Below are 27341 nucleotides of genomic sequence, written 5' to 3' on the forward strand. Positions count from 1 at the left end.
GAACATGCATCGAACACTTCAGAAAGATGGCTGTTTACTCAAATGCAGCCTGATTTTCTTCAACACCTATTGAGGTCTCTAAATACTACTTTAAAAAGAAATGGTTCCTTAGATAAAAGGCTGATTCTAGGTCTGAGCAGATAATTTATAAAATGAGCCTGGTACACACTGTGGTATATCTTGTCCTTCCAGGAGCAAGACAGCGATCAAACACTAGCATGTCAAAAACAAAACAAAAAAAAAACAACCTGCCGGAGCCAACATGAAGAAGCTCCCACTGGTCAAAGATGAGATAATTCGAACATCACAAAGAGCTACAGCAGCGAGCCCAACGGCGTAGTGGTTAGGTTCACACGTTCTCCTTCAGCGACTCAGGGTTCACCAGTTCAGATCCTGGATTCGGACCTACATACTGCTCATACTGCTCATCAAGCCATGCTGTGGCGACATCCCACATAGAAGAAATAGAAGGACTTACAACTAGGATATACAATTATATGCTAGGGCTTTGGGGAGAAAAAAGAGGAAGATTGGCAACAGATGTTAGCTCAGGGCCAATCTTCAAAAAAAAAGGGCTATAATGGGTGCAACATATCAAACATGTTAAAAATCCATGAGTTCATAATGATACTTAAAAAAAAAAATACAGTGGTCCCCTTTGGAAGATACTAGGAAACCAACTCATTGTTCTGAAAATTGATAAATGAAAGGAAACAGCATGTACCCTGTCTTTCCTGTAAAAATTGCATTTCAGGATCACCCAATGCTTAACACTGCCAAGTTTGACTTAGTAGAATGCCAGCCAAAAAGTGTAGAAGAAATTATAGAATTAGAATATCATACTTTTGTAACACCTAATGAAACAAAAGATCTAGGCAATGATCACAAATGGCTGCTGAAACCATGAGCAACGTTTTAAATGGACAGATGAGGATGAAAACAACTGTACACACTGATCAATATTTTTTTTTTTTTGAGGAAGATTAGCCCTGAGCTAACTGCTGCCAATCCTCCTCTTTTTGGTGAGGAAGATTGGCCCTGAGCTAACATCTGTGCCCATCTTTCTCTACTTTATATGTGGGACACCTACCACAGCATGGTGTGCCAAGGGGTGCCATATCCACATCCAGGATCTGAACCGGTGAACCCCGGGCCGCCAAGAAGCAGAACATGCGAACTTAACCGCTGCACCACCAGACCGGCCCCTGATCACTATTTCTAACACAGAAAGGAGACAGCTTGATATTATGGACATCATGATGTACTGCAGGAAGTATACAACCCCATCAATAAAATATTCATGCCAAAAAGAAAAAAGAAAAAAATGTGAATCTAATTAAGTCTCTAGATCTAACCTCCAATTTACAGGAAATAGAGGGGCTAGAAGAATATGTACAACGACACCATGGGATGCAATGTGCCAAGTCCAGAATGTGAAACAAATTCTTCAAGACAAGTGAACTGTTTCTTAAACAAATAGATGTCAAGGGAAAAAGAAAAAAGGTAGAGGAAGTCATTACAGATTTAAAGACTTAAGACACCTATCGACTAAACGTAACGTGTAAGCTTGTTTGGATCCAGCTTCAAACGAACCAGCTGTAAGAGGACATCTATGATACAACTGGGAAATACGAACACCGACTGGATGTTTGACAAGAGTAAACTCTCATAAATATTTTGGGAGTGTGATAAAGTATTGTCATTGTGTATATGTGTTTAATCCTTATCTTTTAGAGGTTCATAATGAAGTTTTTACAAATGAAATGTTGTTTGGGACCTGTTCTAAAATAATCAAGTCAGGAGTGAGTTATAGATGAAGCAAGATTAACCATATACTGATAAACACTGAAGCTGGTAAATGAGTACAAGAAGATTACTACAGTCTTTGTTTTCCTTCTGTGTATACCTGAAATTTTCCATAATGAGAAGTATTTTTAAAAATCAAATAGGGGCCAGCCCGGTGGTGCAGCAGTTAAGTTTGCACGTTCCGGTTCGGTGGCCCAGGGTTCGCCAATTCAGATCCTGGATGCAGACATGGCACCGCTTGGCAAGCCATGCTGTGGTAGGCATCCCATATATAAAGTAGAGGAAAATGGGCATGGATGGTAGCTCAGGGCCAGTCTTCATCAGCAAAAAAGAGGAGGACTGGTGGCAGATGTTAGCTCAGGGCTAATCTTCCTCAAAAAAAAATCAAACAGGTTACTATAATGGTGAAGATGAACCAGTCACAATTTATATTCATTCAATTTAGTTTTGATCAATGTAGGGAGTGAGTGGATAATTCCAAAGTGCCAACCCCCAAGTTCATTTTCCTATCTTAAGCTGTTCACATATCTTATATACCTGATACCAACATTTTGACAACATTCTTAATGTTAACTCTAGTCAGTTGAAGATGGTCTTTATTCTAATTAAAATTTTAGCTACTCTTTGTAATTTCCCTGATTTTACCTTTAAGAGAACTCATAGGATAAAAAATCCTAAGCCTCAAACTAAAAGCTCAATTAGAAAAAATAAAAAGCTACATCTGACAATTATTGACCATATTTATCATGTGTCTTCTCTATTAGAATCCAAGGTCCCTGGCACATCTTCTGAAGTTCCAGGGCCTAAACAGTGCCTGGTGCATAGTACGAACTCAATAAAGATTCACTTAAAGAGGGATGAACATCGGGCTGGCTCCGTGGCCGAGTGGTTAAGTTCGCGCGCTCCGCTGCAGGCGGCCCAGTGTTTCGTTAGTTCGAATCCTGGGCGCGGACATGGCACTGCTCATCAGACCACGCTGAGGCAGCGTCCCACATGCCACAACTAGAAGAACCCACAACGAAAAATACACAACTATGTACCGGGGGGCTTTGAGGAGAAAAAGGAAAAAATAAAATCTTTAAAAAAAAAAAAAAAAAAAGAGGGATGAACATTTATTAAAAGTATCCCAATGAAAACTAAGTATTTCTTTGGATGAATATCTGTATGTAGAAATGGGCAATACGATAACCAATGCAACAGAAATCCAAGTAAAATACAAGGGAAGAAAAACTCTAGACAATATACAATGACTCTACTAGACACTGATTCACTTTTCTGGACATCAAAATCCATAATCCTGCACAGAGAAATGTTACACACTGCACAGAATTAAATGAGGAATCTCAAGTGTAGGTTTTCAGCATTTTAATAATTTCACATAGTTGATAACAGAAAATGTACTTTCAGAAAGATACAGATAATTTATGTAAATTCATCTGAAAACTGGGAACTGCCTTCAACCTAAGAATCGTCTCTACAATCCAGGATGTTATATTTTGTTACTTTTTTATATACTCAGTACAATGAGCTTAGCTGTTATAAAATATTTCTATGTCTTCTTCAAAAAAGCAGAACAGATCGACCAAATTTAAGGCAGAAAAGGAAGTATACTTAAAAATGGTCCTGTGAAAACCAAAAAACATATAATCAGTTGGCAACTTCAAATTTGCATAAAATGTTTAAGTATTTCAGAGGAAACAGTTGATTCTAACAGGTGTATGTACTGCTGTGTTTCCATATACTTCCAATTACATCTCATTATTTAAGTTCTTTTCAGTGTCTGTGACATTTTAACTCAAAAAAAAAAAAGCTTCCAAGAGTTTTTTCTAAACTATAACCATTTGACATCAGTTTTTAAATAGCACTACCAGGAACCATGTATATCTTACCCAGTTTTACAGTATGGTAACCCTTTTAACGTTCAATTGTCTTCTTTGAAAACAAGTGATAATTACAGACTAGATGAAGGGCTTACTTTTGGCAGAATTAGTTCCTTTGTCACCTGTGTTTCTGAGGCATTCTGTTCACTTAGTTATAACAGCAACACTGCAATTGCTTTTTGTGGGGTTTTTTTACATATTTCTTTTCCACTACTACATTTTTAGGTTCTTAGGAGAAAAATCACTCTTATTCATCTGTATATTGCAGTACCTAACTAGCACTGAGCAGACTCCTATTCTTACCTCCAAAAACCCAAATCTCATTTTTCTTTGTTTACTTTGGATCCCTACTGATGTAACTAAATACCATCTGATATACTGTTTAGCACTTATAAACATTTTCTGTGCTGTCAATTTTAACGATAATTTTAATGGCAAAATAATAATTTAAACTTTCCCAACTTTAAGGACAGCTCAAGTTCTCTATTACATTGCAAACATACGTACAGCTTTTTACTTCATTTGAACTGAAGCAAGTTCTATTTTCCTGAAATTACCAGTTACAGTATTTAGAAAAGTAAACCTGAACAATTTTAAGGATTCAACTTATCTGTTTCAAAGGCAATTTTTTTAAAAGAAAAAAACTCTTTTTAAATCAAGTCAATAGAAAGATAGAAACAATTTATGACTGACAAACTATAATACACCAAAAAGATTTTGCTAATGCTTAGATTGTTATCAGGAACTATATCCCAGGTTTTCAAATTTCTCTATAAACTTTAGAATCAAATTTTACCTTTTAAGAAAGGAAGAAAGCAGTTCACAGAGTAGAAAGTTTTAAGTTGATATGAATATTCTGTAACTTTCAAAATATTCAGTTGCCTACTAACTAAATCTCTATAAACACTGACACAGCACATAAGACTATCCTCTAAAGCAGTAATTCACAAACGCCAGGAGGAACTTATCACCCTTTTATTAGTCTGAGACAAAAATAGGAAAAAATTTAATTAATATTTCATATAAAAGTATTGTCCTTTACCTTGGTATTGTCTTTTTTGGTGTAAAAATGTATTTTTTAAATTGAAATGATATTAGATGTTTTCATATACAGTCCTTAAGGTGGCAAAACAAGAAGTTGCTAACTGAATTGGTCCCCACAATTTTCTTAGAAACGTTACCAGCCCCTGAAAAACAGAAGTTTGGAACTTCTGTTCTATAAGGCCTTCACTGATATACCACGAAACATCCTTGCTTTTAAAAATAGTAGGAAAATGGTCTTCAAGTAACATGAGGTCAGGTATCTTGTTCATCTTGGCTCCCTAGTGTGTAGCACAATGCCTGGCACATAGCAGGCACTCAATAAATTTGCTAAATTAATGAATATTAAGCTAAGTCATTGAAATAAATGGTAACTGCTAGATTTTTTTAAATTAAAATCAAAATGGAATTTTTATAGTGAATCACAATGTTAAATTTAACAATATTAAAATAAATGGTAATTGCCAGATTTCTTTTAAATTAAAAACAAAATGCAATTTTTATCATGAGTCACAATGCTAAATTTAACAGTATAAAAATGTGCCATCTGCAAAAGACTCACAGATAAATAAACCATTTTTCATATTTACAAGTCCAAAGGCATTAAGAAATAATGTTAAGAGCTAATTCACCCAGGAACAGATGAAACCGGATTGATAAATGTTGAATACGTGTGATGGGGTACATGGGAGTTCATTGTAATAAATTCTTTATATTTATAAATGTTTGAAATTTCGCATAATTAAAAAATGAGAGAAGCAGTAAAACAAATATGTACTGTAAATAGGCTCTATATTAATTAGAAGACTTTGAGATATTAAATGTGAAACAGGAAGGACAATTACTTAAGTATCAGATGTGGCTTCCGTTCTGAAGACACTCAGTTGAACATAAGATTTACACACATGAAAAGAAACCAAACAGTAGGCCTATATACAATTATATGTCATTATGTAATAAATGTTTTTGGTGCTGTAGGAGTTTAAAACAGAGCAATAATGTTCTTTATGTACTTAGAAGACTTGGGCCTTGAAAGAATAGAAGAAAGAGCATATTACCAGGAGTAAAGACAGGAAAAGAAAGTTTGAGTCATGACTAGGGGCACAGTGTACAACTGGCCTGACCAGAGAAGATGCATGTGAGGAATCAGTGAAAAAAGATTACCAGGGAGGGTAGATTATAGAGTCAGAAGATACAGACAGGGGTTCATCCATGGTTTAGAAGGAAACAGCAGCCAGTGAAAAGTTCTCATGAGGAACTGTCACGGTTGGTTTTCTCAGGAAAATTAGCATAAGCAGCATTACGTGATGTGACTTGATTGGGGGGGATATAATGGAGTCAAGAAGATTGTGGCATTAATCCAAATGTGAAGTGATTCAAGTGTGGTTGAGGGCAGAAGCCACAGCAGCAATAGAGAGACAGGGATACTTGAAAGAAAGAGAGAAAGGATTTTCTGATTAACTAGATGTAAAAAAGTAAAGCAATGAGTCAGTCATGTCAAAGTTTCAATTCTAGGAGATGAGGTGGGTATTATTCCCACTGCCGAAAAATAGGGATGGTGGAGGTAGAGGCTTAAGGAGAAGATAACACGTTTGATTACAGAGAAGTTGAAATTTAAGGAGACAATAATAACTACAATATTATAACAACTAATCCTTATATATACCTTACTAGATGCCAGGCACTGTTATAGATGCTTTAAATGTATTAATTCATTTATTCCTTAAAATAACCTTAATGAGGTGAGTGATGTTATTATATTTCCATTTTACAGAAGAGGAAATCAAGATAGAAAGAGGTTAAGTAATTTGCTCAAGGTCACAATGACAGTAAGCTTTGGAACCAGGATTTGAATCCAGGCTTAATTACCCTGTTGAACTGCCTCTCCATGACATGATAGAGATGAAGAAATATTTATGATAAACACAGTTACACACAAGGTGAATTTATCTATAAAGTCACCTAGCTCTATAAATAAAATCTCACAATCTGACATTTTTAACAACCAACTACATCATTTTTCATGTTTTTGGAGAAAGGCATTTCTTTTAAAACCTCAGTAAATTAAAAACAACAACAAAAAAACACCTAAGAAATAAAAGAGAATTAAGATTCAAGAAAAATACATTATTACAGTTAAACACAAATGTTATAAATAGCCTAGCCACTAAATATTTTAGTTTAAATGATGCTATCTTCACTCCAGCATCCAAGTTAAATAACTATCAGGCATATTTTATCTGACCTTTTGTATACTCTTAGGAGATAAGCCTTACATTTTAGAAATTCAATCAGAGAAACAATTTTTGAATAGAAGCTTCAAGGTAAATTTCCTTCAGAGGAAACTAAATGTTGTTACTCTACAGCAGAACAGACTTCTCCAATACAGAAGGCCTTGTCTTCTCTCCCATTATTGCACAAAACTAAAATATGTCTATACAACATAACTACATATTAAACTGCCTGTGAATACAAATATAATTTTTATATGACACAGTCCATAAGAATAGAAATTGAATTTTTTAATAGTGTAACACTGCTATGAGAAAACTTGGCTTTACTATATCCTAGCAATTTTAAGCTAAACAATATATACTTACGTTCTGATACTGTATAAAGGAGGTTCTGGGATAAAGGAGGAGGTAGTCTTGCTCCCACTGGTGCAAGATTGGGCACGGCACTTGTCCCAGGCTGGTCACGGTTGTTTATCAAGCTTGACTGTGTGATAGGTGGTCCTACAGATAACAAAAAGTTAAAGGCAGAGCGTTAAGTTTTCTAACTAATAGAAATATTCACTATACTAGTACTAATTTGGATATCCATACTTAAAATAACTACTTTGGCTTAGAACAGAATTAAGGAATTTGATATATGCAGTCGTAAGCACTATGAACTGCATAATTAATTAAAATGACATTTTAGTTCTAGAATGGACAAAACTAATCCAGGGGGAAAAAAAAAGCAGAACTGGTTGCCTCTGGGGGGTGCGGGTGAGGGACTTGAAGAAACTTTCTGGGGTGATGGTAAAGTTCTACAGAACTTGTTTAGACAGATCTCTTTCTACATTGAAATAAATTCTTTTATTGTGGGAATTTCTACATATGAAGATGATTTTTTGTCTGAGGAATAAAATCTCAACTTGAGCTTCACAATCATACCATTTATGTGACAGTATTAAATATTCACAAATGCCATTAAAATAACCGTATTTCTAATAACCAAATCCATGCAGAAAATGTCTCCAAACCTTTATCAACTTTAACGAAATGTGTTCATAAAGAATGTTACTGCAAGAGAGCTGGGTGATGCATACATGAGATCAAGCTAAACTAATTTTGCAACTTCTTGTAAGTCTACAATAATTTCAAAAATAAAAAGTTAAAAAAAAGAAAACTGAAAAAGTATCACTTAAAGTGAATGGAAATAAATCATTTTTAAAAAACAATAATTTGTCATCTCTTAACAATGTTAAATGTCTTCAAAAAGATACTGTCTTAAATTTATGCACATGCAACTATTTACCTCATAATTTTTTCAATTACATTAAAAACAATTTAGTCTTACAAAATTTAGTCTTGCTTCTGTTTCTCCTAACCAGCAACGGTTAAGCTTTAAACACTTCCTACTTTTAATTTTGGTGGATGTGATAACAGCATATTAATCATTCAAAAAAAAAACAAAAACAAAAACAACCAGTCCTTATCAGTAAAGAGACTGATACTGAAGTACAAACCAGTGAAATGACATTTGCAATTTACTCCAGCAAAAAAAGTCAGGGGGCAGGAGGGAGATAAATGAGATTAAAAAACAGCTGAATAATGATAACCACTGAACGGGATGATGGTACATGTGGTATACATATGATTATTCTACCTCTGTGTATATTTGAAGATTTCCATAATAATTTAGGTTTTAAAAATTATTTCAATATGCTTGAAGAGATTTTCTTTAAAGACTAGGAAATTTCATTAAACTACTAGTACATTCTTTTTTCTGACATCTTCAAAACACTGGCTTTCTCAAAATGCTATCAACTAGCAAGATTTTGACTCCAGGTCAATATACATTAGGCCACTACTGATAAAATTTACAGTTACAAGTACTACAGTTAATGCAATGTAACAAATAGATGGAAAAAAGGAAAGAATAGCATCTTTGCTACGGGAAAATATTCCAAATTCTATTATTAATTCATCTTTCAAAAACTTTAAATCTAGTGTTAAGTTAGCTAACAGGGATCGGTTCTTCTAAATATAATTCTTCAGTAAAGAAAGAAATATTCAACAAACTTATATTTACTTGGTATGGGAAGCACAACAGAAGGCGGAGGCTGGCCATGTCCTTGGGGAACAGGAAGTCTCATACTGTGGCCAGGACCTGGACCTGGACCTGGACCTGGGCCTGGGCCTGGGCCAGGACCTGGGCCTGGGCCTGGGCCTGGCATTGGAGGCATTAACATTCCAGGAGGTGGTGGTGGAGGAAGCCCAGGAGGAGGTGGAGGGAAAGGAATCATGCTTGGCAGAGCAACTTCATCAACAACCAGGGGATCATTTCCATGATCAAACTGACAAAGGTCACCAAGTACACAAAAGCCTCTTTCTGTAAGAATAAAAGAAAAGTCTTATTATGATCTACTTAGAGTTCAAAAAACAAAACAAGTCCCTGAAAAACCCACCAATCTGACTTACAAAGTGTTTTTTCTCCAAGGAGTCTAAAGCCTTCTTAGTGTTATTCTGCTAATTGTCACAGATCCCTGAGGTAGGGGCAGGTGTATGTACTCTCTACCTTCTATACTATGAGACTACGCTTTGTTGAGATAGCAAACAAGAAGATAAGCAAATAAGGGGGACATAGAAAATAAACCCTTGCTATTAAGTTTTCATAATAAAAATTGAGATATTTTAAACAAATATTAATTTAGCAAAGGCTAGGAGAGGGAAGCAACTTGAACTAGATGATCTAATTTCAACTACCTATTTTCAAGATATTATTCTAAAGGAATCATTCTTGCTATATCTACAAGTTGAAACTTTAGTTTAAAATATTCAAGTGGGCATTACGTACTAGGTTATTTACTGCACCATTATTTGTAACAGCAAAATATTAAAACGTCCCAAACATGCATCACTAGGAATAGGTTAAACACACAATTCTGTAAGCACAATTCTGTAAGTAAGGAATACTAAGAAGACTAAAAAATACTGAAGAAGTTCTTTATGTATTAATTGGGATGATCGCCAGGAAATACTGCTAAGTGAAAAAAACATTATGCAGAAGAGTGTCAACAGTATACCAGCATTTATGTAAAAAAGAAACTTGGGCAGAATATATGTATTTGCTTCTGTACATATGCACAGACTAAGTCTGGAAAGATATACAAGAAATTGCTAACATTAAATTGGCCTTGGGAAAGAGATCTCTGTGGCTGGGAGACGAGGGTGAGAGTGAGGTAACATCTGAACTATGATTTGATTCTATTCCCTACTTAAAAATAAATAAAATTAAAAATATACACATTCTATATTTATAGAAAAATATGTTATGCTGTCTGCGATTTGCTTCAAATAATACAGGCCAGGGAGAAGCAGTGGGAGTACAGATGAAAGCAAGATTGCCCATCAGCTGATAACTGTTGATGTGAGGTTACGTATCACTAGATACACTGGGGTTAATTACATTATTTTGTCACCTTTTATACATATTTAAATATTTCCATAATAAAAAACTTAAATACATACACACACACACACCGATTCAATAATTCAAATGGAAAATTAGTAACTTAAAATTGTAAATAGGTTACATAAGCTTAACAAATTCTCAGCACAAACACCACACAAAGAAATCACAATTTCTAGTGTCTACCAAATTCTATGGTATACTTATAGCATAGGAAGTAACAAGAACAACAAACTAAAGGGTCAAATTTGAACACTCCCTTAGCAAGAGCCAAACCGTTAAATCAAACAAGAAAATAAGCATATGCCAAAAGAGATTCTCCTCCCCATTCATCCCATTTAACAAAATCTGGACTACAATAAAAAAGTACACAGTATTAGCAACATTTGCTTTACTAGTATTTTTGGGTAAGAGAAAAGAGGATTTTTACCATCGTAATCTCTGCATCGCCTCTTTGGTGGTGGGTTTCGACCAAAAGAATTGGAAGAGCTATGATTGTTATAGTAATTAGACCAACTCTCAGTTGTGTTTTCAGAGTGGTGCGCAGGTGCGATCACAGTAACAGTGCTGGGAATAGACTGTGCCCCAGAGGAATACTGCTCAGAAGAGTTGGGAGGTGGTGCAGACACAGGCACATAGGAACTCTCCAAGTCGTTCCTTTCACTCTTAAACTTTGATCTTTCCCTGTGCTCTGCTTTAGAGACAAAATAAAAATAAGAAATAAATAAGATCAGACTTTTACATTCTTAAACTATGTTTCTCACTTGCAGAATAGGAAAGATGAGAATATTAAAGTAAACTTAACTGAGCTTCCATATTTCAAAGTGCTCTCATTATTAATATAGCCTAAAAGTAGGAACATCAACAATGTGACATATCTTGACCAATGACTTGTGTAAAATCATCTTTTATAACATCAACATCAACACACAATGAAAAAAAGCCAGCTTCTCCACTGATGTTTAATAACAATGTTATGCAAGAACTGACTTCCAAACTGATACCCCAGGAAATCAGCAGTTGGGATCCCAGTAATCTACTTAAATTTTTTTCTTTTTAATTTTATAAACCCTAGGCAACCTTTTAGTGGGGGTGGGGAGTGGGGGAAGGAGTAGTGATAGCTTTGTTGATTAAAGGACATGTGTTTCAATTATACAAAATGACTTCAGTCTAGACATGTACTATAATATGCTTATGAAAAGCTTCTTTTTAGTCAAACTCCTTTAATTCTATCCCAAGAATAGAGCCCTGCCTTTGTAACAAAATCAATATTAAGTTTTTTGAGTCAATTCTAGATTTTACATTGCTCAGACATATTAAAGGTACATCTACCTTTAAGGGAAGTTCTGGTACCCTTGTGATATAGGAATATAAACTACAGAAATTTTAGGAAGAAGCCTCATCCACTCACCAACATTCCTATTTGGATCCCGGTCTTTGCTGCGCCCCCTACTCCGGCTTCGACTTCGACTCAGGCCTCGGCTCTTACTCCGGCTCTTACTCCTGCCTCTTCTCCAGTCATACTTCTCACGGTACAATTCACTTCGCTCATAGTATCGATCATAGTCTCTCCACTTGCCATCTTCTCTTTTTTTCTCTCGTGTCCTATAATACACAGATATAAAAGCCATATTACGCTACAGAAACCAAGTCTGCAAACAAATTGGTAATATAAAATACCCTTGATTCATCAAAATTTGTAACATCTATGCTTTTTTAGAAAGCCATAAGACTACCACATAATTCTTCTAATCCATTATATAAAAAGAAAAAACATTCCCTCAAGTACATTGGGTGGGGAAAAATGCAAAAAAGAGGTGAATCCAAAGTATGGGGGGAGGGGGTAAGGGAAAAACAAAAACAAGACTAGAAAAGAAAAAAGGCTCAAAACAAAGTTTTCCTAAATAAACATTTAATTTTTTGATAGTAGACTGATGACAACATATAAACTATACTACGTATAATACAAAATGCTATGAATGATCTTAATACTGAGCACCCCTAAGCAAATGGAACATTTCATTAATATTCTCTAAGGAGACTGCTCCCACCCGAGCTCTTGGGGAAAGTACATAATGATGATTGTTTATAAAAAGAAGAGAAAGTATGACAAAGACAAAAACAGAGACTGGAAGGAACTTTAAACTTTAATCAGTTTAGAGAAAGGAATCAGCATATATGTTAAAAGTTCCTTTAATGCCCTTATAACGTAACTGAAAAGCGAGTTATCAATGTCTTTCTTATTAAAGATAAACATAAACCTTCGTTCACTTGATTCTGAACGAGTCTTCTGGGGACTAGGATATTTCTTTTTCCTGCCATCTCGTTCTTCCTCTGCTGGCTCCTGAAATACCTATATAAAAACATTCATTAGAAACAAGAACAGTCCTTTTATAAACTGCAAAACACATCCATCTGATCATTTTTCTGGTGTAAGAGAAGGCACAAATAAATATAGTGAAATACTGACATGAAATCACATCCAAGAAAAGTTAGGCAACAGGGAAAAGTTAAAAAGATGCTAAAATTACTTCAACAGCAATATGTTAACTTTTAAATGTTAATTAAGGTAGAGAATAGCTGCGAAGGAGGAAAACAGCAATTCATTCTTTAAATTGAAACAGAAATAGCAAATCTCTAAGTATCACATAGTAAAATGGTTTATGTTTTCCTAATAAAACATGTTCACACACACAACTCATTTGAGAAGGACTGTAGATTTATCTTATAGAAAAGGTTTCAGGAACAAATGGTTAAGTTAATAAATGCTATAAATCTAAGTATTTCACGTGAATTATGGAAAAATGGTATTGGAATTAATGGAAATGTTAATGTTTCTTTTAAAGCCTAACAGTTAAGACTGAACACAAACCAAGAGCTGGTGATTTTATTGTTCTTAAACAGAAGTTAATCTCAAAACAAATACACAGGCTTTACTAGAGAAAGGTAAATAAAGTCCTCTGCAAGAGCTGAACAATGCCCCTCTAATGGAGAAGTTCACTTACAATTACCCAAATCAGGAAGTGAGTGAATGGAACAGGAGATAATTTAATAAAACTCAGGCAACATAAAATGGAAGCCACAATATGGCAAGCATACAGTGCTGGCAAAAGCACTACACAATCGTTAGACTATATTTAAAAATCATTCTCTCAACCAATTTACAGGATATACAGATGATATATTACTTCACTGGGATGCAATCAGCAAAATCCAGACAGCAAAAAACGCTACAGGACAAATTACTAAGTTTCTTAAACAAAATAAAATTTGAGGGAAAAAAGAGAATGAGGAAAAGAAGAATGAGAGAGACAAACAGGTAGGTATGAAGAAATGATTTAAAGATTAAAAGAAACTTAAAAGACATCAACTTGCAGATCTTTTTCCTTCTTTTTGCTTTTCTATATTTTCCAAGGGGTTTTTTTGGTGGATGTGTATTAACTCCTAATGGGAAAAACTATTCTTAAAAAGTCAAAGGATCCAAGAGAAATAAAAACATAAGGCCACAAAAAAACTCGTGCATGAATGATCACAGCAGTATTCAGAAACGCCAAAAAGTGTTAACCATTTGCCTATCAAGCCAAATATCCATCAACTGATGACTGGATAAAAGAAAATGTGATATATCCATAAAATGGAATACTATTCAGCCATAAAAAAAGAAGTACTGACTCATGCTACAACCTGGATGAACCCTGAAGTGAAAGAAGCCAGTCAAAAAAGACTACATATTGTATAATTCCATTTATATGAAATGTGCAGAAGAGGCAAATCCACAGAGACAGAAAGTAGACGAGTGGCTGCAGAGGGCTGGGGGTAGGGGGAAGACTTGGAGGATGATGGCTTAACTGGTATGAGTCTTCTTTGTATCCTACAATGGATCGTGGTGATGGTTGCACAACTCTGAAAACAATAAAAACCATCACGTTTGTACACGTTAAATAGGTAAATTGTATAAGTGAATTATATCTAAATAAAGCTATTAAAAAAACAGTCAAAGTGGCCGGCCCCATGGCAGAGTGGTTAAGTTCGCGTGCTCCACTTTGGCAGCCCAGGGTTTCACCCGTTCGGACACTGGGCACAGACATGACACCGTTCATTGGGCCACACTGAGGCAGTGTCCCACATGCCACAGCTAGAAGGACTCACAACTAAAATATACAACTGTGTACTGGAGGGATTTGGGGAGAAAAAGCAGAAAAGAAAAAAAGAAGATTGGCAACAGCTGTTAGCTCAGGTGCTAATCTTTGAAAAAGGAAAAAAGTCAAAGAGCATACAGGATATGGATGACTCTCACATAATAATGACCTTAAAAAGCTAGACAAAAGACTGCATTGATTCCTGTTACATAAAATGGAAAAAGCAGGGGGACCAGCCCAGTGGTGTAGTGGTTAAGTCCACATGCTCCACTTCAAGAGCCCAGGGTTCACAGGTTCGGATCCCAGGTGCAGACCTACACATCACTCAGCAAGCCACGCTGCAGCAGCATCCCACGTATAAAATAGAGGAAGACTGGTACAGTTGTTAGCTCAGCAACAATCCTCCTCAAGCAATAAGAGGAAGATTGGCAAGAGATGTTAGCTCAGGGCCAATCATCCCCATCAAAAAGGAAAAAAACAGGAGAAACTAGTACATAATACTAGAAGTAAGAGTAACAGTTACCCTGGGAAGAGGGAAGTGAAAGGGAAGAAGGAAGAGGGAATTAAACAAAAAAGACATTTTAATCAACTTGATTGGAGCTTGGCTCAAACAAATGGAAAAAAATGGACATTTATGAACAACTGGAAATTTTATCACTGGGTATCTGATGACATTAAGGAGTTATTGTTATTTTTATATATGATAAAGCTATTTGGGGGCTTTTTAAATATTACCTTTTAAAGATACTAAGTATTTACAGATGAAATGACACAATGTCTGAGATTTTTTCAAAATAATTTAAGAAGATAGAAAGTGGTTAAAGGTATAGAAAAAGAAGACTCCCCACAGGTCTACAATTATTGAAGCTGAATGATGGCTACGTAGGGGCTGAGTATATTATTCTGGCTTCTTTCAAATATTTTCATAATAAAAACTTTAAGTTAAAAATAATCTGCATTCTTTTCTATTTTAAATAAATTTTCTAGAACTTCCAGTGGTAAGGATATGTTTTTCCACAATTATTTTAAACTTTTATTCTGAAACAAGTTATATGGCATTATATTGCCTTCTATCTCTTGAATTAGTAATATACATGAAGACTTCATACACCAAAATCTCTTACCTACTTTGATCCTACTACTCTAAGACTATGAAAAGTAGATTTCTTTACAGAATCAGATTATGATCAAGCATGCAAACTTTTAAAAGTGTTTCTTCTATGTTTTCCACCTGACAAATTTTTCTACCTTACATCTTCTATTAGATGTGTGACCATTACACACATATTTAAGAAGTTTTAACTATTTATTTTTTTTGCTGGGAAAGATTCAAGCTGAGCTAACATGTTGCCAATCTTCCTCTTATTGCTTGAGGAGGATTGTTGCTGAGCTAACAACTGTACCAGTCTTCCTCTATTTTATATGTGCTCTTTTTTTTCCCCTCCCCAAAGCCCCAGTACATGGCTGTATATTCTAGGTACAAGCCCTTCTAGTTCCTCTATGTAAGCGGCCACCACAGCATGGTGACTGAGAGACAAGTGGTGTGGTTCCACGCCTGGGTACCAAACCCAGACCACCAAAGTGGAGCACACCAAACTTTAACCACCAGGCCATCAGGGGTGGCTCTAACAATTTATTATCTTAGTCTGTCATGGCTATCCAAGTCTGAGAGCCCCCATTCTACTGGACCATTTTAGATATAAAAGTGTACTAAACAGGGATGCAGACAGGGCACGACTGGCCATGGGTTGATGGGTTGTTGGGGCTGAGTGATGAATATATGGGAATTTGTTACACTATTCTGTCTCCTTTTGGTGTAGGTTGAAAATTCTCTATAATGGGTTTTTAAAAAATTCAAATGAAATATTTTCAGACAAACCAAAGGGGGGAAAAAACTGCCTGAGGTTCTTATATTTCTAGTCATAAATATATGCACTGGGTCTAAGAAAAACTCCCTTCTAACATTTCAGATGATCATGGTATAGTGTGAGTAAGGAATTATTATACCAAAGATCTACCATCTTTATGGATTGTTCTTTTACATGTTCGTGAACTCAGACAGACAGGGTAAAGGGTTTAATAACAGCCAATTATAACTACAGCAAATGTACAAGTAATTTTCTAACTATAGACAAAATGTATTGTGCTTCATAAATCATGGCACATACATACCAAGTGTTTTTCCAGTACCAGGATGAGTTATGCCAATGATCCAAATTCTCTCACCTGGTTCCCCATGTGACCAACAGTCTAACTGTAAAACAACTAATGGTACAACGTAGCTGGGGACCAAGGAAGAAAGTTAAAGCTACTAGTCCTTAAGACAGCTTTGCTCCTCTGTAACCTACTCAGAGCAACTACAACAATTGAGCACAGACAGAAAGTCAATTAGTCAAAGGTACTGTGATACCTCAAACCCTTTCCTTTCACTTCATCTAACAGAAGTACTATAAACTATTATATTTATACAATATTATATGAGCTTTCATTTAGGTCAGGAATGACAAGTTACACACAAAGTCTTAGAAAAATAGGAGAAATGCCAGAACACATCACTTGGGGTAGTTACACATAGAAATTTTTCACAATTTGCAAACTTAGGATTTACTATAAAGATACAAAATGAAATCGTGTACCAATTTGTTTTTTTAAAACTGTCCTTTCAAACCTCAAGATAATACAATTTTTCTCTTATATTCAAACAAGCTTTCTTTCAGACACTGACCTTCAATGATTGTAGAAAAGGACATGCGCCTAGGCATGGACTCAGCACCGCTCGTCAAGCCATGCTGAGGTGGCGTCCTACATAGAACAACTAGAAGGACCTACAACTAGGATATGCAACTACGTACCGGGGGGCTTCGGGGAGAAAAAAGAAAAAGACAAAGACTGGCAACAGATTTTAGATCAGGGTCAATCTTCGTCACGAAAAAGTGATACAATTAAAAAAATAAGACTTTATGAGAGAATTCGCAGGCAGGAGCCAAAACCAAAAAAGTGAAAGTAGTATCAACTGATCTTAAATATAGCCACATTTTGTTTTCTTTTACTGTTGGGTCAATTTAATCAGCCTAGAATTTAAAAATGTATCAGAAATGACAACTAAACACAATATGTGATGCTTAGAATGAATCTTGTACTGGAGAGGAAAAAGATATGCTATAAAAATGGAACATTGTTAGGTCGATTGACAAAACTGGAACACAGACAGTAGACTATTTTATTAATGTTAAATTTATTGAAACTGATAACAGTACCATAGCTATCTAAGAGAATATCCTGATTCTTATGAAATACACATTAGAATTTAGGGGTCAAGGGTCATGATGTATCTGACCTCCTCTCAAATGATTCAGAAAAATAGTTCTGGGTGTGGATTTTAAGGAGAGCTAATGGGGCAAATCTCCAATCTAGGTACATGGTATATGGGTGTTTTGGGTACTGTTCTTGTAATTTTTATTTAAGTTTAAAATTATTCCCAAATGAAAAGTTTATTTAATAATTATAATAAAAACAAAAGCTGGGAAATATTTCTGTAAATTAATCAACATTTATATGCCAGGCACTGGACTAGGATATGTGTGTGCATGTGTGTATGTATATATAAAATTTCATTTAATCTTCAATAAGATGAATGCTACTTTGATCATCATTTTCCTGAAGTGAAAATGGAAGAAGTTGTTTAACCTACTTTAGAACTACTATTTTAACTCATGCAGCCTGATTTTGGAACTCATATTCTTATCACATAATACTATGTCGTCTTTACATAAAAGGAATGAGAAATGAACTCTGTAAAATTTCCTCCTTGGTCCAAACAATTAGATGACCATCTATAATCACATCTTTACACTTCAACATTGTAAAAACATTTTTTTTCCTTTTCTTTCCTATGTTGACAGTGATGTCTATAATTACATTAACTATTTAAAAAACTCTATACAGTTAAAAAAGAAAAAATGAAAATGTGTTACCTAACGATTTCTCAAGGTTTCACTAACAGTCATGCGTCACTTAATGACAGGGATACATTCTAAGAAATGCATCATTAGGTGATTTCATTGTTGTGCAAACATCATAGAGTGTACTTACACAAACCTGGATGGTAACAGCCTACTACACACCTAGGCTGTATGATACTAATCTTAGGAGACCACCATTGTAAACGTAGTCCATCATTGACCAAAACATCATTATGCAGCATATGACTGTACTTTACGTTCAGTAGAGACTCAATATTTAACCAAGTTTTCTTTTTTAAAAAGTCATTGGATAAGATTTCTCTGAATTCCTCAATACACTAAAGTATTTCTTGGATTATTAACCAAGGTATCTGAAATTCTTCCAGCTCTTCAAGTCTAAGGAACTAAGAAGCCCTGATAAAGAATCTGCACATTGCCCAAAACCCAGAAACTTCAGTCAGCAGATAACTACTTCTAAGGAGGTCAACTTCCAACTAAGAATAATACTGGTAATAAGATCTAAGAAGCCCCCAAAAGCAAAAGAAAACTTTGCATTACCTCTTCTTTAATTTCTTCTTTTTCTTGGACTGGTGGTTTTGGCTCAGGCTTAACTAGTTCCAAAGGTGGAAGGTAGTTCTTAGTATAGAGACTTTCAAATAGTTTATCCACAAAACCTGAAGTTTCTAAGGAAAAGAAATAATATATAAGTATTGTACAAACAAAAACCAAAAGTTTGACAATGCACTCTATTGGCAAAGTTGAGGAAAATGGGACATCTCATACACTGCTGGTGGAACCAAAAATGAGCCTAACGTTTATGGAGAATACCACTTCTGGACTTTTAAATCCTTTGGACATACTTGCACATGTACAAAATGATATATATACAAGATTATTTGTCTGATACATAAGAGTAAAAGACTGGGAACAATTCAAACTTCCATGAATAAGAGACTAGTTAAAATAAATTACGTGACAACCATACAACAGAATACACAGTAGCTGTAAAAAAGAATGAGTGCTGATAATATCAGATCTCAAAGATATAAGATTAAATATTTGTATCTGTTTATATTTGTATTTAAAAAAACTAAGACACAAAAAATGACAAAGTTGTGTACGGAGGGTGGGAAGGGAACAGATAAAGAACAGGTGAGAGAGACTATTCACAGTACGTCCTTATACTGTCAGATTAAATGCACTGCCTACTCAAAAATTTAATTTAAAATATTTTAAAATCAGTTGAAAACAAATTTTCACATGAGAATGACATCAAATTATCTTTTTGTGTTTTACTTAAAAGTTGCTTTATTTTGTAACTTTTTCACATGAATTGAATGGGGAAAACCAGATGAACTTATTAAAAATATAAATGTCAAAATATTTATATTATGTTATTCGGAACAAATGTAACTTTCATTTGTCCTACCCTAAAAAACACCTAAAGAGCATATTAAAAGTACAACCAGGGGTACTCCCGTTAGATTGGCAAAAACATCCAAAACCAAGAGTGACAAATGTTGGAGAGGTTGTGGAGAAAAAGGAACCCTCATACACTGTTGGTGGGAATGCAAACTGGTACAACCACTATGGAAAACAGTATGGAGATTTCTCAAAAAGTTAAAAATAGAAATACCCTATGACCCAGCCATCCCATTACTGGGTATCTATCCTAAGAACCTGATATCAGAAATCTCAAGAGTCCGTTGCACCCCTATGTTCATCGCAGCATTATTTACAATAGCCAAGACGTGGAACCAGCCTACATGCCCAGAAACTGATGATTGGATAAAGAAGATGTGGTATATATACACAATGGAATACTACTCAGCCATAAAAAAAGACAAAATTGGCCCATTCACAACAACGTGGATGGACCTCGAGGGTATTATGTTAAGCGAAATAAGCCAGTCAGACAAAGACGAACTCTATATGACTCCACTCATAGGTGGAATTTAGTATATTGATATGGAGATCTGATCGGTGGTTACCAGGGAAAAGGGGGGGTGGGGGGAGGGCACAGAGGGGGAAGTGGTGTACCCACAACATGACTAACAAAAATGTACAACTGAAATCTCACAAGGTTGTAATCTATCATAACATTAATAAAAAAAAAAAAAAGCAAAAAAAAAAAGTACAACCAGGGGGCCAGCCCAATGGCGCAGCAGTTAAGTGCCCACATTCCACTTTGGTGGTCTGAGGTTCGCCGGTTCGGATCCCGGGTGCAGACATGGCACTGCTTGACAAGCCATGCTGTGGTAGGCATCCCACATATAAAGTGAAGGAAGATGGGCACGATGTTAGCTCAGGACCAGGCTTCCTCAGCAAAAAGAGGAGGATTGGCAGCAGATGTTAGCTCAGGGCTAATCTTCCTCAAAAAAAAGAAGTACAACACAGACTCTGCTTACACTGTAATCATTACACATTCTATATATTTAGCTATCTGTAAAATGTTAAATTAATTTTTCTTCATAAAAGCATCTTTTCATAAACTTCTTTGTGCTATTAATTTGTGTAGTGAGCATTTCCCATGATTATAAAACTATTAGCTCTTGTTAACTGTTACACATAACTTTAAGACAATAATCAGACCTTTCAAAAGCCTTTACGATCAGAAGACATTTCACATGCTTTTGTATTTTTAAAACATGTATTACAATTTAAAAGACATATAACCCAATGAAGAAAGCAAGCATAAACATCTAACATTAAACAATATTCAAGACATACTATTAAGTTGTTTTTAAAGGATATTACAGAAGAGTATACCACTTTAATACGCAATATAAACATATACATAAATCCAGAGCTGTGCCGTCCAATACAGGAGCCTCTAGCCACAGGTAGCTATTTAAATTAATTAAAATTAAATTTAAAAATCAGTTCCTAAGTCACATTAGCCAAATTTCAGTACTCAATAGCCACTAATAGCTGCTGAAATGGAAAGGGCAGATATAGGGGCCGGCCAGGTGGCACAGCGGTTAAGTGTGCACATTTTCCTTTGGCGGCCCAAGGTTTGCTGGTTCGGATACCGGGTGCAGACATGGCACCACTTGGCAAGCCATGCTGTCGTAGGCGCCCCACATATAAAGCAGAGGAAGATGGGCATGGATGTTAGCTCAGGGCCAGCCTTCCTCAGCAAAAGGAGGAGAATTGGCAGATGATAGTTCAGGGATAGTCTTGCTCAAAAAAAGAAAGGGCTGATATAGACCATATCCATCACTGCACAAACTTCGACTGGACAATGCTAGTCTAGAAAGGCACATATAAGTTGGTGACTGATTTATCTCTGGTGGCAAATTTATGGCTGTTTGTTTTCTTCTCCTTTTTAAAATGTTTTTATAATTCTTCCTCATGTATATTACTTTCATAATTTAGAAAGTTACTAAAAATCTTTAAAGCTCTTATAACAAGGAATTCTTAGATGTCTAAACATACATTTGCCTCCTACCCCAAAAGTCTTTGCTATGTTTTGCTTTTTTCCCCCACTTTTTTTCATGACTACATTTTTACAACATCTTTAACATAAACTAAGTGATAATAAACTAGTACATCTAGAAAAGAAAATACTCATCTGTACTGGCAAGGAATTCTGTATCAGATTTTTTTTGTACAAAAAAGTCTTAAAATGCACATACAAAAAATGTTATCCTGTGTTTTAGCTTACAAAGCCATATTTACTATCTTTTCTTTCTCAGTAGATACGTGAGTTAAAGGGTATCTTCTCATCACCAATAGCTAGATGAACCAGTAAGTGCGCATTATCCACATTCCTGTTCATCCATTCAACAATATTTACTGAATATCTTCTACGTGCCAAGCACTGTAGGTTCCAAGTCTCCACTCTCAACAAAGAGAAAGATAAATGATGGAGAGACAGGGAGCCACACACACAGATAAACAGGCAAAGAAACCTGTAACATGACAAGGAATGACAAGTGCCATGAAAAAAAATAAATAAAGCACGGTTGAGAAGAGGAGAGAGTGACTAGGGGCATGGGGTATACTCTATTGTATAAGAGTGTTCAGGGGACCCACTGAGAAGACGACATTTGAGAACAGACCAGAAACCATAGGTAAGAAACCAGGCATCAAGCAATGGTAAAGAGAGTTCAAAAGCCCCGAGTTGGGGGGCTGGTCTGGTGGCATAATAGTTAAGTTGTCACACTCTGCTTCAGTGGCCCTGGGGTTCAGGCATTTGGATCCTGGGCACAGCCCTACACACGACTCCATCAAGCCATGCTGTGACAGCATCCCACATACAAAATAGAGGAAGACTGGTATGGATTTTAGCTCAGGGCCAATCTTTCTCACACCCAAAAAAAAAAAAGCCCACAGTTGGGAACATGTTTGCCATGTTGGAAAAACAGGTGGTCAGTGTGGAGTGTGGCTAGAATGGAACAAGTGAGGGGGTGTGGTAGGAGATGAGGTCAGGGAAGTGTCAGGGGAGGCCTCCAGGAAGCTCTGTAGACTACAGAAAGGACTTTGGCAAAAAGATGAGAAACTAAAGGCCCAAAGAGAAGAGGATCATGCACATCTCTTGGATATCAAGAAGCCCCAGTGAAGAGGGAAAAAAATAGCTTTATTTTCCTTAAATTGTTACCTCAACCATAAACTAGGTTCTGCCACAAGCTACAAAGGACCCATTCACCTAACAAGCATTAGAGCTACCACTGCCTCAATATAGGAAAGAAGCAGAGAAGAAAAGGAAAGGGAAGAAAACAGTTCTGCCAAAATACATGATAAATAGTTAAGCATGAATGGGTATATTCAAGTATTTAAAGGACCCTGACCAATTTCTTTCCTTTCAAGTTTATATCTTCAAGATCTTATCAAGAAGCTTCAAATTTAAAATCTTTACTTAAATACTTGGTTGAAGGCCCATAATAATTACCTTTTTGTAAAAAGACATCAAGTTGGTCAGCACAAAAGGCTTTCAATTCTTTCTCAGGTTTGTCCTTCTTGACCAATGCTACAACATAGTTGGCTAAGGCCGAAGGGTCAGCATCACATCTAGTTAGACAAAGAGAAAATAAAAACTTTAAAACATTTTTTTCAAACAGTGATGTCATTAATGAAGTCATCCCATATTTTGGAAAACTAAAGGTAAAAATCTTTATTTTAAAAAGGGACTGCAAACACAGGCCACTATAATAACAAACAGCATGGACACAGCAGTGCAAGTGATATTTTCCTTTTCTGCTTATTTTATAAAACAGTTTGTCTCCTATCTTCAATGTTCTAATTATACCCAGAATTTTGGGCCAAATATACATTTTTTGCTCTCTCAATAGTAATAGGGAAAGGGTGCCAATTTGACCCTTAAGTTACAGCCTGACTCCTGGCCTGCAGAAGCACTGTCAATATCCTCAAGAATGATCTATTCCATGTGACCAATGAGGAAGAAGCAGGAGAAGTGATGGGACAGCTTTCCTCATCCCCTATGACCCTAGGTACCAGCATCCAAAAACAGCAATCCAGGTGCCGGCCCCATGGCCAAGTAGTTAAGCTGGCGTCCACTTCGGCGGCCCAGGGGTTTTGCCGGTTAGGACCCTGGGCGCAGACACAGTAACACTCATCAAGCCTTGTGGAGGCAGTGTCCTACATAGCACAACCAGAGGCACTCACAACTAGAATATACAACTGTGTACTGGGGCATTTTGGGGAGAAGAAGAAGAAAAAAATGTTTGGCAACACATGTTAGCTCAGATGCCAATCTTAAAAAAAAAGTGGTGACCAATTCCACTGCAAATCTTCTTAGTGAATATCTTAAAGACCTTTTTAAAAAGCAAGAACACAGAGCTGGCCTTATGGCGCAGGGGTTAAGTTCGCACGTTCCGCTTCAGCAGCCTGGGATTTGCCAGTTCAGATCCCAGGTGTGGACCCATGCACTGCTTGTCAAGTCATGTTGCAGCAGGCGTCCCACATATAAAGCAGAGGAAGATGAGCACGGATATTAGCTCAGGGCCAGTCTTTCTCAGCGAAAAGAGGAGGATTGGCAGCAGATGTTAGCTCAGGGTTAATCTTCACCCCCCCCACACAAAAAAAGTGAGAACACAAGAAGGATGGCACCTTAAACATTACTGGCAAACACTTTAGCAGCTATAAGAAAGAAAGGAAGGAAAGATCTGGGAATTAGAACAGAAAGGATAAGAGAAGTGGGGGAAGGGCGGCAGAGATAATCTTTATCTACTTCACATTTTTTTTTGTCAGTAGTAACCTGACTTTGACATTCGAAATCATCTCCTATGCCAGGTCAGCACATGATCCTTGAGTTGCCAACTCCTGACATATAGCAATCTACCAGACTTAACGTTTATCTACATTATATGAAACTGAAAGTTTTAATGTTATAAAAAATATATATGTATTAACATATGTGTACGTATGAATGTACATTTAAGTAACACATATCCTTTGTGGCTTCACAGGGTTATTGTGAAGGTAAAATGAAAAAACTCAGAATGACAGCAAATAAAATCATTATGCAAGCAAAGTGATCATATCCCGATAAAACATTATTCAAATCTAACTATAATTTTGTTCTATAATCCTTGAGCCTCCACTGCCAACCAGAAAGTTAAAAAGTTTCAGCTCAAGATTATTAATCAGATTTTCAACAACTTTATGAGATTAGAAAACAAAAGAAAAACCAAGCATCAGCACTTTTACTTCCTTCTGGTCTGTATTCTTAAAGTTCATAATTCAATAAAATAGCAGAATTTTTTTCACTGCCAATATTAACACTGTTGTGGGAAAGGCTGGTTCTTTAAACATCTATGCAGGGGCTGGCCCCGTGGCCGAGTGGTCAAGTTCTTGCGCTCTGCTGCAGTGGCCCAGGGTTTCGCCAGTTCGGATCCTGGGCATGGACATGCCACAACTAGAAGGACCCACAACTAAAAATACACAGCTATGTACCGGGGGGTTTTGGGGAGAAAAAGGAAAAATAAAATCTAAAAAATAAATAAATAAAGCATGCATGTTTGTAAATTGGATGTTTATTAAAAAAATCTATGCATACATGCACCAAATTCTAAGCAAATTTCAGTGATTGTCAATTTCACAAAACTCAGAGCTAATAAAAAAAATTATGGTCAAGGGTCAAAGTGCATTAGGAGAGAGCGTAAGTGTCAAAGATGATGAGTTACATATTAATAAAAACATGCAACTTAAAAGAAAGCTGGGACTTTTCTTAAGTAAAAAATATAAATTACATTTTGGAGAATTATCATTACCTTAGTAAATCCAATTGCTAAATTCTAAAACAAATATATTGCATTTCCATCTTCAAAAAATATTACATATGCCATGCCCACCTTGGCTATTCCATAAACACCTTAAAAGAGAGATGTGTAGGTAGACAATCTCACTCCTGAGAAGAGTAAGATATTTGATCAGCATAATTCTAATCAACATTCAAGTGGAGAGGAGAGGGGGGAAAAATCACATTTCTACCTTTACTTACAAAGTTCAGATCCTGGATAAGGAAGATATTCCAAAAATAGAAAGAAAAGGATTTTTTTTTAAGATTTTATTTTTCCTTCTCCCCCAAACCCCCGGTAGATAGTGTATATTTTTAGTTGTGGGTCCTTCTAGTTGTGGCATGTGGGATGCCACCTCAGCACGGCCTGACGAGCGGTGCCACATCCGCGCCCAGGATCCGAACTGGCAAGACCGTGGGCTGCCGAGGCGAAGCGCACCAACTTAACCACTCGGCTATGGGGCCGGCCCCTGGATTTTTTTAAATAAATAAGAACGGCAGAAAGAAGCAATGGTAATTTCCCTCGTGTTGCGGGACCCTACAAGGAGTCTCATGACCTGACAGGTAAAATGCTGGGTAAGGATATGAGGTTTCTAGCGAGAAACAGGCATAACATTTCGATTACTAGATAAATGAAGTGGGTTAAACAAACCCAGATATCTTATACATATATTAAGTATTCTGACTCTGAAAAACAAATGGAGAGTTAGGCTGCTTCTGATGAAATACACTTTGATGTGATAGTTAAAACACAGGACGAAAGTCACAAGAAGGTAAAAGAGTAGAAAAAGACTAGACACTAAGAAAAGAGAGTGATCAGAGATTCTAAATATTTGTTTTATGTGAGTGAACAACTGATTGTTAGTAAATGATAGTTAGAATTCTGCACCAAACACAAAAGAGTGTTTACAGCTGAAGGAATGGGACCATTTAAATTTAACAGCTAACATGTATCCATAAAGTGCACTATGAAGGAAATTGCCAGTCTGAAACAATAAGTCATACCAATTGGATGATGAAACTTAAATACACTGGGGAGTTCTACGCTGTAATTTTCTGTACCTTTATGATCTTATGTAGTCTTTCATAAACTTTAAAAACTGACAATAACAATACTGTAGTAGCTATGGTACCAATGCCAATAGCAGCTCAAGACTTCCAGAAGTGTATCTCAAAAATCTGAGTATGACTAAGATCCCTGACAGATTACAAGATAGATGCTGGGCCCCTTCTTACTTCTCTTTCCCAAGAAGAGTATCTGAAACCTTTTAGCTATTCATTTGTAATCAAAGCTTATGGAAATTTGTTTTTGCTTAACTATAGGGACAAGCATATTTTAGAATAAAAGAGATTTTACAATTTTGGATCCATGTCTATGTTAAATACACACGTTCCTAGACGAAAAGGGACTTCTGTTATAAGAAAGAGATTAGAAAAGGTAATAATATCCATCTAGAATTATTATTCCAGTAGAGAGTCTTTAAAAGGCCTAATAGCATAATCAAAGAATTATTATTCACTTTATTGATATGTAAATTTGTAAATATATAAAGACAAATTTAGTGATCCACTC

At 36.0% G+C, this 27341-nt stretch overlaps 1 protein-coding gene across 4 annotated transcripts in view; it reads right to left on the minus strand.

The window, feature by feature from the left end:
* RBM27 (RNA binding motif protein 27) overlaps positions 1-27341 on the minus strand; it is a 69227-nt gene that overhangs the window by 34742 nt on the left and 7144 nt on the right. For 2 of the 4 annotated variants that reach the window (XM_023617492.2, XM_023617494.2), the window contains exons 2-8: positions 23402-23520; positions 19066-19190; positions 12668-12759; positions 11818-12011; positions 10837-11100; positions 9027-9326; positions 7328-7462 (exon numbers count right to left, since the gene is read on the minus strand). In XM_023617492.2, the coding sequence (XP_023473260.1) occupies positions 7328-7462; positions 9027-9326; positions 10837-11100; positions 11818-12011; positions 12668-12759; positions 19066-19190; positions 23402-23520 (1229 nt within the window). The remainder of the gene's footprint in view (positions 1-7327; positions 7463-9026; positions 9327-10836; positions 11101-11817; positions 12012-12667; positions 12760-19065; positions 19191-23401; positions 23521-27341) is intronic. The other 2 variants (XM_023617495.2, XM_023617493.2) reach the window with 1 other exon arrangement.

The sequence above is a fragment of the Equus caballus genome, chromosome 14 (assembly GCF_041296265.1).
Source record: "Equus caballus isolate H_3958 breed thoroughbred chromosome 14, TB-T2T, whole genome shotgun sequence".
Classification (NCBI taxonomy): domain Eukaryota; kingdom Metazoa; phylum Chordata; class Mammalia; order Perissodactyla; family Equidae; genus Equus; species Equus caballus.